Raw genomic sequence first — 11492 nt, 5'->3', positions numbered from 1 at the left:
CCAGCAGAAATCGGAGTGAATTAATGCAGTGCAGCCATTCCTTGACATTGCAGAGTATTAAAGTAGAGGTGGCTAAAGGTGACTACTCTGCACCTAGGTTTTGTGATGAATATCTCCAAAAATCCTACGATGTCCTCAATTCACTTCGGGAAGCATTTCGAAATCAAAGACAAGCCAAAAAAAGAAAAAAAAAAAAAAGAGATGTCAAAGACCAAAAGTTGCTTTAAAAATGTGTGGGAAATGTATTTCTGAATCAGAGACGAAGAAATGTCTCACAGTCATAAAACCATAAACCATCTATAATGCCATTCCAACATTCAAAGTGGTAATATTCATATATCAAAGCCGAGGTGCTGTTAAGCTTCCAACTTTTTTAGGATGGCATTCATCTTTATGACAAAAATAATTACGGAATGCTAACCTGCAGTGCTTTCAAGCTTGCGGAGGAAAAAAGTGCCTCGTCTCCCATCTGCAGCCCCACAAAATGGAAAAAGCTAAGCTTGTGATCACGAAAATGAAGCAAGAGCAAAAGATACGCACGTCATAAGCTTTTATCTCTCTGGTAACTTCTTTTCTTGTGCAAGTATCAGAATAAAAACCACCCGCAAAACAAGGAAATTGCTCAGAGATCCAATTTTAGGCTGTCCTTTCTCCTCTGCAAACCTCCTCCTTGGTGGCCTCACATGCTGGTTATCCAGCGCTCCCACAATTAGTTATCGCTCGCACTACGGCGGTGCTGACACACCAAATTAATTTGCACCAGTCAGACACCGCGAGCTCCAAACAGTGAGCGCGGACCAGCAGAAAATCACATCGATGTGGCAGAGGAACACAAAAAAAGGACAGATCTGTATTTTTCAGATGTAAGACCCAAGTACAGAAACAGTAAGTAACCTGCCCAAGGTGACATAGGGAGTGTGAGGAGGCTTCCCACAGGAAAAGGAGAAATAGTCCCATATTTTAAATGTATTTCTAATACTGCGTTCCTGCCTGGGCTCAGCAGTCCTGGATTTGTGCCTCTGCAATAGAGCATAAAAACATGAGCAGAACGGGAGGAATCTCTTCAGTCTCCCCCACTGGCATGTGAAAGTCATTGTTTATTTATGCAAAAATTGAACCATTTGCTGAAGGTCAAGAATTTTAGAAGTAACTCTCAGGAATCAGAGTTTCCATCCACTGCGAGACGGGATCCCCTGGAGAGCGGCTGTGTTTGCTTTTCCTTCCCAGTTCTGTTGCTCGTGAACAAGTGCTCACCTTGCTGCTGCTGCTGACCATTGCTGCATTTCAGAAGAATATACCATGCACTGAAGTCACTAAAAACAATTACAATGCAAAACTACTGAAACACCATTGGCTATGACCATTGGTAAATATCAGCCTTTTAATGGGAACCACTATGAGTCATGTGGAGGAAGACTTGGTTTTGTCATGATTTGCACAAAGTAAGTTTTCTGCATTTGTTGGAAACACATTTTAAAAAAATAAGTAAAAAGCTATGGAATCTTGTGTCCAGTTCTGGGCCCTCAGCTCAAGAAGGACAGGAACTGCTTGAAAGAGTCCAGCAGGGCCACAAAGATGCTGGAGGGAGTGGAGCATCTCCTGCTGAGGAGCGGCTGAGGGAGCTGGGGCTCTTGAGCTTGGAGCAGAGGAGACTGAGGGGTGCCCTCATTCCTGGGGATCCATTGGGAAAGGGCAGTGTCAGGAGGAAGGAGCCAGGCTCTGCTCTGGGATGGCCAATGCCAGGACAAGGGGCAATGGTCCCAAGCTGGAGCACAGGAGGTTCAAGCTGAAGATGAGGCCAAAGTTTGTGAGTGTGAGGGTTATGGAGCATGGCCCAGGCTGCCCAGAGAGGCTGTGGAGTCTCCTTGTGTGGAGACACCCAAAGCCCTGGCCGTGTTCCTGTGTGACTGCTCTGGTGATCCTGCTCTGGCAGGGGTTGCACTGGGGGAGCTTTCCAGGTCCCTTCCAATTCCTCATATTCTGTGATTCTGTGAAAAGCCAAATTCTGTCACCACAGACCTATCGGTGGTTCACATGGATGTGCATTTGTGGAGTCAATAGATAAAAAGTGAAATAAGTGAATATGGCTTAGCAAAATATCCACATTCAAAATGTCTAGTTTGCACTTGAAGGCTGTAAAATCTGTGATATTGTTAATTCAGCAGCGTTGCAGGCTCAGAGGGACAGCGGGGGCGACAAGCGAACAGCACTTGCACCGTGCCAAAACACCTGACTTCATTTCCAGAACATCGTGAAGATAAATGCAGCTCATTTCCTTAGCACGAGCACGTAAATGACACTTTATTTGTTGATCATAAGGAGTGATTTGTAAAGTTCAAATACCCAAATATGCAAATCGACGCGGTGCTTTACATGCAAAAGAGCAATCTGAGCTACCTGCCACGAGCAGACCTGAACCCGCTCTGCATCTCATTCTCACGCACAGCCTTTTCCTAGGCTGGGAAAACCCTCTCTGCAAAGACAACCGCGCATCACTGAGCACACGGGCATCAAAAGCAATAGTTTGGTGGCAGAAATTGAGAAAAATGCCAGCTTGATATAAAAATAGAGAAACTAATTGGGCTTTCTGAAATGTTTCGGTGGCCTGGTGCTTGAGTTGCATCAATTTGAAATGGAGATTGTGTCCTAAAGCGGTGGCTTGCCCAGCTGCCAGCACCATGAGAAAACCAGTTACGTTATCGTATATATTTGCAGATAGGCAAAGGAAAATAATAAATAACAACCCAGGTTTGCAAATGGGAAAAGAACGATTATTTTTTTGGTTTATAAGCATCTTTTCATAAACCAATTGCATCAATTCCACCCACGGGGGTCATTTGTCTTCTTTCATTTAAGGATGTTTAAAGTAATCAACAAGATCTCCACGCATCAGTTCCCGTACTTCATTATGTCCAGCCACCAGGATTTGGCCTTAAATTGCTCTGTAAGTTCCTCCAGTCAATTTTCCTACATCGCCTCACTTGGCTGTAAGGAACCTCATTAATAAATGGATGTGATTAGATCACACAGGCCAAGAGTGGCCACAGATAAGAAGGAATATAAATAGTGTCTTAAATAAGTTTGTTTTTGTCAAATTGTGCCATTTTATTAAAAGATATAGATATATAGCACCTGTAATTCTCATGTGCATCTTGAGGGCAGATGATGTGACAGCAGCTGGGGTCCAAAGCTCAGAGTTAGCCCCAGCTCAGCGAGATTTTGGGTGCCAAACCGTGACACCGAGCCAATACCGAGCAGTGGCATAGCTTGTCCCCTTGACTTACACATCTTCACATTGCGGTGCGCTCCAGCCAGCGCCGATCGCTGTCTAATTAAGTGAATGACTTAGCATCCGTCCTGACGTGCCGCGGTGTCTCGCGCAACAATAACTTCGCCACATTTTGGACGCGAAAATGGATTTAAAAGGGAGAAACATGAGACGAAGTGGCATTTCGCGGGATGCGCTTTGCCAGACACCAGTGAGCGGCAGAAAACGTGCCCGTGACTGCTGCTCCCATCAGCCAGGAAGCTAACGAGACGCACGCTGCCAGCAGGAAGGGATCGTTTGCAGACCTGGCTAAAACTAAAAAGCAGAAAAAAAAAAAAGACCAGCGGAGTCAAACACATCCCTTGTCACAACACGGGGAAACTGAAAAGGCGCGCCGAGCCAAGAAGTCAGATTCTTTTATCCGAAATATGTAGAAGTGCAGCAAAAGCCCTTGCGACTTGGAGCCGAGAACGCGTGATCTCCCTGACACATCTCCAGACAGCGGGGAATGTCACCACAGCCGCCATTCAGTGCCTTCAAGGAAGTCATTAGCAGGAACAGTGGGATTCGGTTCCAAATTAAGACAGCTGAATTTACAGCCTGAAAGGAGACGTCTGGATGTGAACCGAGCGTCTGCCCTCCCACCGCAGTCGGCTGAGCCCCGTCTCCTACGTCTGATGGGTTTCCCAAACCCATGCAGAGATGGGCACGAGCGTGAAGACCCTGGCATGGAAAAGGAGCTCCATCAAGCAGGCTCCTATCAAAATATTTCATGGCTCCAAGCCTTTGTTTACTGTAAAAACATCCTAAACCAGCACTGCAGAGGATTAGCAATGGAATTGTCAGTGAGGAAGAGCAAATACCACTGAAGGGCAGTGATTTTTCCCGCAACGATCAATTTTTACTTGGACATATTCTCCCTTTTCCCCTGTATTTTGAGTCAAGATCCATTTGTTCTTCTCATTTACTTGAAAACAAAGTAAACAAAACTCTGACGCATGCATAAACTTAATCTACTTACTGGTGTACTTCTTATTTTAAAATAAAAGGAAGTGGTGGTGGGTACTGAAATCCCTCTAGAATAATGCGCACTCCTGTAATTACATCTCTGTGATTAACTGTGAACTTAAACACACATCCTTGCAGACCTTTGGTTCATCCAAGTGTCATGCTACTAATTAGGACGCAGTGGCTGCTAATGAAGACACAGAGCCAACCGCAGCGGCCCGGGCTCCTCGCGGAGCTCCCAGCTCCAGCATTTGGCTGTGGTTGTTAAAATGCCAGCCCAAATCTAGTCCCCGAATTGAGACACGATGGGCTAAAAGAGACAGTAGGCACAGACTACAAAAATCAATGAGGATGCTTTCTGGGAAGAAAAATCTATCAGTGCACATAGCTGCTGTGAGGTGCTCCAGGGTTGCCATAGAGATTCATCGGATTCATCCGACCGACCGTAAGAAGCGAACACAAAATACTCTTACCGTTAATATCCCGAACGTGTGATCCAAAGCCCGCTGAAGACGCTCGGCAGCTTTCTGTTGACTTCAATGAGTTGTGGATGATGTCTGGAGAGCGGCACTTGATGGGTCATTTCTTATCGCGCTGAGCCCTTTTATGTCCTCTGCAAGGTGCACAGGGAAGACTTTGCAAAGATAGGTCACAGTTTATCAAGCTTTTAAGAGATGCTTAATTTTAAGCATAATCAACCCGACGACTTCAAATCCAGCAGGGTATTAGAAGAAAAAGTCTTTCTATCACCACAAAGGCAGAAAAGGTCCCCCTGGCTCTAAACCCAAGTACCAGAGTGAAGCCTGATGTGCAGCGCTGTCACTTTCTCGGTCAAGAAGTGACCTCCTCAGCTTGGTTATGCTCCCTAACCATCGCATGGCAGGGCAGCACAACGAGCTCCGCTTGTTTTCTCACTGAAAAATGAAATGCCGCACTGTTTCACTATTAAAAATAAATTTCAATGCAGTGCAGCATTCTGTCAGACTAATAAAAAGCGTATCTTTCACATTTTTTTTTTATCTTCTTCTTTCCAAACTCTTTAAACGTTTAAGCAGGCAGCTCATCAGTGACATATTGCAGAAACGCTTCACTGTTAGAAGTAATTTTTCATGATGAATCTTTAAAGTGCCAGAATATCTGATAAGTTAAATCTTGATTTTCTTTATATGACAAATGCTTAATAGTTGTCTTAGAGTCTTTCTGCACTATGATTTTTATCTGTATTTTATTACGGTAATAATAACATCTAATACACTCTCTCATATCTGTCTTGTTCTTTCTTAAGGTCAAAATTATATCCAGAGCAAAAAAGCACTAAGAGACTCCTTCTTTTTTTCCTTTTGGTGTTTTAAGGCAATAAATTCCCATCTACAGGCAAATAATAGCAAATTAGGAAATCGAAACAGGATATATGTAGGTATACTTTAATATATGCCTGGGAATCAGAAAACCAAGTATTGGTATGTCATTACAACAACTAATTTTCACTCCTGCCAGTAAATTAGATGCTATTACATCCGGCTATTTAATTGCCTTTCTTGCCAATAATCTGTGAAGAAAAAAAATAATGTTAATGCCCTCTCCTGTCTTCAGGCAGATTTCACTCGTTTGTATTTTATTGGGTTTGTTCATTTTCCCCTAGTGGCAACCTTAGCTGCCTCCTCCAAGGGCACAGATCATTTTTAGGCAGCAGAGGAGCAGCAACGTGCAAGGTGCTCATACAGGGGTAAGGATGGGGATGCAGCATAGGCCAGGCTCCTGGCCAAAGATGGCTCTCGCAGCCCAAAAACAGGGACCCATTGGTGGAAACATGTCCAAAGCCTCTGAAGGTTGATAGAAGTTAGAATAAAGTTGGGTTAAAAAAAATATCCCTATTGATTCAGGGATTCTGCATGGCCTTTAAATGCATTTTTAGGTGTTGTATGGTCAAAAAAAGAAGGAAATTCATAGTATGACCAGGTCAAGTTGAAATAAATTATAGGAGCTGGACTTTTGACAGTGCAGGTGGAGAGGATGCCTCTCACTCAGCCTTGTCAGGGAATGAGCATCTCACCCATTTTTCTGGAAATAGCCAGAGTAATAAATAACCAGCTCATAACCATGGGCTTGGCTGTGGAAGCCATCCCAGACCCATCAGCCACGACACTGCCGATGTGAGGTGACTTGACAAAGACTGCTGCTTATTTTTCAGATGGAGAAACTGAGTAGACATGAAGTGACTTATTTAAGGTCACAGACCGAATTACTACCAACGACTGGTCAAGGCATTCCCAGCTTCCCAACTTGCTCCTCAGTCCCCAGACAAAGCATTACTCTTCCCACCCTCTCAAGTTGTCTTAGGTTAACCAAGAAATAAAGTAAAGAAAGTCAACAACATCTATTTTCACAGAGTAATGAATCCTTGTTCTCCAGAAAGGAATATAACCCATTGCAGCACATTACTTACGCTGTGGGCTAGCATTCCTACAGTCTTTCCTATTGTCCTCTTTGCACTGAAAACAGACATTTTTTGTCACATTTCCAGTTTCTGTCAGCATAAAAATTAACGTGCTCAGCAATGGCACCCTTAGGTCCTCATTTTCTGACAGAGATCACTAAGGTTACTCTTTGTCCTTTCCAAAATAAGGCCACCTTTGAAGTTCAGAAAAAGAGTTTAGCATTTGGTGCTGAAGGCAGCAGAAGTGCTGTGGGTTTCCAGTGGGTGCTGGTGGTGAGATCAGCCCTCTGGTGACAGAAACACTTCTATAACTCAGCCGGATAATCTACATTTGCCAGGCTTGCTGGCTGTGATTTAGGTGAGTGCAAGACTTACAGCTCTTGGTGGCCGCCTCATACCATCATTTTTGTATATGCTGATCCCTCAAGGTGGAGTGGCTTGTCAGAGAATGACTAAATCACAAATAATGGGCTTTTTCCTGTAGCCAAGAAGCTATTTTTCTTTCAGCAAGAGGGGGATGAAGGTGTGAGCGAGCAGGATACCAGCTTCCATCCCTTCTGAACATACCCTGCTCAAAGGCAATTGCCAAAAAAGCTAAACGAGTCGGTCATAAACCTGCACAATAAATGAAGAGGCTGATTTTCAAAGCCACACGTAGAGCTTTGTTGGTTTACAGACAACCTTGTTTATCGTAGGTTATCAGGGCAGAAATGTATTTGTTAATGTAGGAAAAAGTTAAAAATGTGAAAACCCAAGATGAAGATAAATGTGGACTTCTTTTGGGGTTTTTCTTCCCTGAAAAATAATTTGGGTGGTGGCGTGAGCTGTAAGGAGTGGGTCAGAGCCACTCCAGGTAGCTGCACTGCGACAAAACCCCTCCACCTCCCTGAATACAGATGTGCACAACCACAGAATACACACATTATGCCTGCAAAAGGGCATAATTAAATCCACGTTAATTTTTTTTTCCTTCAGTATTGGGACCTTGAACCTGGGATCTGTGTTTGGGTTTGGTGCCTCTTAGCATCACAGGCTGGGAGTCGTTCCTACCCCTTCAGGTTTTCATGGCCACAAACCACACGGTGATGCCAATGGAGGGGATGATGCCAGTCAATCTTATTCTAGGTTTAATAATGAACTCCTGGGTTATGATATTTAACAGGGAAATATTAGAAAGAATCCGTCCACTGATTTATTATGATCTTAGCTTTGAACTCAAAATGCATTTGCATGGGCACGTCGCAACATTTTCAAGCCAACGCCAGAGCTTGTTACACCGCGGTTGGAGGAAAGAGCCACAAGGTAAAACTCACACATACGTAACTCAGCAGATGACCTTTCCTACACACCACATTTACATATTTTCAGACCAAATGACTTTTTTTTTTTACAAGGAAATTTAAAATAAAATAAAGTTGTTGTTAATCGTTGAGCCACGACCGTAGCAGACGAGCAGAAACCGCACTTGGCACTTTTCATCAGATGTGTGCTGCCTGTGTAAGTCAATTAATTGAGGCAAAGGGAGCTGCACTGATACCCTGCCTTAGAGTGATTTCCCAGGACTCTCCTGGAAATGAGATGCCACATCGCAAGAGATTATTTCCTGCTAGAGTCATTTTAAATAACTATATTAAAAAGAAACCAGAAGTTACAAGCAGGGCCTGATTCTCTCTTTCACCAGTGGCCCTTCATATCTTTGGAAATCTGAAATTAAATGTACTTTAAATCTGTATTAATGTTGCCAGAGCAGCTGTGTTCAAGTAAATGTGATATGGGACAGGGGAGTATGGGCATGCCTTGCGTTGCCGAGAGGGGGATGTCAGGATAACACCACCAGCCCTGAGTGCACAGGACCATTTTTGTATTAACCAAGAGCAAGCTGATTAAATCGGTGGCTTGACGAAGAAAGGGAATTAAAGCAAATGAAAACATTCATTTCAATACAAAACTTTATGATACTGTAACTTGGGAAACAAAGCCCTGTCTGAGCGATCCCATCTGCTCCACTTGGCTGGTGCTCTTTGAAACAAACATCTGTTTACATGGTGAAGACACGGGGACATTTGTCTCCGTCGCTTTTATCCTAGAACAGCATTAAAACGACTCTAAGCACAGAGTTAACCCCCAGCTGCTAAAACCGGGAGCCTGGTTTGGAACATTTGTTTACGACTTTGCTCTTCGAAAGGAAGTTTTTTTAATTCCTGACCCCACGCCGTTGCGAAAGGACCTTTTGTTGGAAGGCATCTCCAGGTAAGGCTTTAAAAAAGCCAGCTCTTCGCTCCTGCCCGCCTTGGCCAAGCAGTTATACAGCAGGACCAGGCAGTAATCAGATTTTCCGTGCAGCTGGCAATTCAAATAGAAAGGGTTGCTGCTCTGAAGATAGAGAGAAAAGAAAGAGACAGATAAGAAAAGGTAAAAGTACGGCTTTGTGTATCTGCCTGGACTTGTTCAGTATAAAAGGCAAAGCAGAAACACAAAAACAATTTATGCGCAGAGTGACAAGGATGAACTGTTATTTGCTAAGGACTCGTCACATTCAAAATCAGGCTTTTTCATAGCTTTCTAGAAAACTCAACCGTGTTATTTCTGGTATAAAACAGCAATACCGTTACAATTATGTTTACAGTACGAACTGAATTGTTTTCCGTGACGTTGACCTATTGTGACATGGAACACGGTTTCTCTGGAGTAGCACGCGTGTTTAGTGCTGTAAAATGAGATTTTTTTTCAGTTAGCAATGAAACAGCATCTCGCTGTCACTTGGGTGAAGTCATGTACTTTAAATGACAGGTAAGAGAAAATGGAAATACCTGCAGAGCAGAAACCTGGGAGAGGAAGCTTTCTAGCAGCTATGACCAGTTACGGCAGCAGTTACGACAAAATTTAACGGGAATTTTTTAAAGTCTGGATTAAAAACCCATATAGCTTTGTATTCCTTTTAATTGCACTTTACAGTATAAAAACGTAAACCACTCACAAAGTTTTACAAATTTCAGTTGCATTTAAACTAACATTGAATTTAAAAGGAAATAGTTCCTTGCATGTCTGTGATTTATGATCTTGCTGATTACCCAGCTAACAGAAATACTCTGCCACCCTTTCCCAGAGCTGTCTGTATTGCACCCCTGCTTGGGAAATGGGTGCATGCAAAGCCATGGGGTCAACACCTGCCTTCACTGGGACTGACGGGAACATTGCAATTAGCTTCACTAATATGGGTTTTAATTCAATTTAATTAATTTTATTAATACTGTTTAGTACTTGAGATTTGTTTTCTTGCAGAAAGAAACACAGGCACAGAGAAATTCCCCTCTGAATTCTCAGCTGCTGTCTCACAACCTACGCAGGGACTTAAACTACCGCATAAACGACTGTTGTTTTCACATGTCAGATATTCATTTATATAGAATAATTAAACTCAGTTCACCTATTATCTCATTGCCATAAAGAGACCCATTAAGCAATGTGGCTAGTCAGGTCAAGCTGTGTCTAAATGATCAGAAATGAGAGATGATTCAGCATTTAGAGAAGTAAAAGGTAAGGAGGAAGCAGGCGATGGACAGGGTAAGGCTAACAGGAACTTCACATCAACACAACACAGCGGAACGAGTGGCCAACATCGCTGCTAGCACCAGATCACCTTAATGATAACGTAACAATGCAAAACCCATCAGAGGAAACCAAAAGAAATCTGAGCCACGGCTCCCAGAGCTGATTTTACAGCAATAGAGAACCGGGCAGTCTAAGGGCAACTTTGTTCTAAGCAGGGAAATCGAACACTGTTAGGAGTAAAATATCTCCTTCCACACTGGCAAAGACTGAACTGGTTTAGGCATGGTTTGCCCAGCAATCTGTCATGGTAACCTGGTTGAGATCAGCAGGATATTCACATTATTTAAGTAACCGGCTCACTTTGCTCTTCTACTTTCTTCCATAGTTTAATCAAATTTGTGTTACTGATTCTAGGCAGTAATTTTCCAGAACTTTATATAAGAATTTCTCCTTTACCTACACACTGAGACAAATAAATGTATTGCTTTATGATCTAGCTAGCAATAAGTGAAATTAATACATACATCTTATTGCACCTATTTGATACAGACAAGGAATTTAGATGAAATGGAAAGGAGTCTGATGTTTTATTCTTTTCCATACAATATTTCAGCTCCCCACACTCTACATTAAATATGCAAACGATTTCTCGCATGATTATTTTAGACGCTTGCATATTTTATTAGTAACTAAAGCAAAAGCTGAGCTATATCCTGTGAAAATTTGGTAATAATATTTAACCATTACTTTTAATACCAGAAGCTTCTTTCATTTTCTTAAAAAAAGACCTGAAAACAACAAAGAAACAAGCAAAAAAAAATAAATAAAATCAGTATTTAAAAGAAATGAAGTACTTCATCTTCAAGGATGCATGACTTACCATGGAAGGGACAACTGGGTAACCCGAGCACATGAATATCATGGAGATCCAAAGAACGAAAACCAAGTTTAACCTGCATAGACTTCAAAGGAAAACGGAGATCAGTTATTATTTAAAACAAAACCAAGCCAAACTATATGCACAGACATTAAGGCACAAATTTCTCCACAGACAAAGCAATGCGCAGTGTCTTTACCTGATCATTTTTTACTCTGGAGCGTACGTGCACGTACATGCAGTGACACTACCAAATTCCTCACCCATCCTTTCCGTTCTTTCTTAGATGACCATTTTATACCAGAGTTCAGGAGTGGAAATGTCATCAATGCTGATTTTCTTATGACTAA

The 11492-nt window shown here is 42.6% G+C and overlaps 1 protein-coding gene across 1 annotated transcript; it reads right to left on the bottom strand.

Annotated features, from left to right (window-relative positions):
• Window positions 1–8876: 8876 nt before the first annotated feature.
• On the bottom strand, window positions 8877–11227 carry NPS (neuropeptide S; the record flags this gene model as incomplete). Its single annotated transcript, XM_010184585.1, has 2 exons — window positions 8877–9086; window positions 11146–11227. Coding segments are annotated over 2 exons (292 nt in total), but the record flags the coding sequence as incomplete, so codon positions are not given.
• Between the last annotated feature and the right edge of the window lie 265 nt (window positions 11228–11492).

Source organism: Mesitornis unicolor, unplaced genomic scaffold, assembly GCF_000695765.1.
Source record: "Mesitornis unicolor isolate BGI_N332 unplaced genomic scaffold, ASM69576v1 scaffold9135, whole genome shotgun sequence".
NCBI classification, from domain to species: Eukaryota; Metazoa; Chordata; class Aves; order Mesitornithiformes; family Mesitornithidae; genus Mesitornis; species Mesitornis unicolor.
The sequence above is the reverse complement of the archived record's forward strand: the minus strand, read 5'-3'. Positions and strand labels throughout refer to the sequence as shown.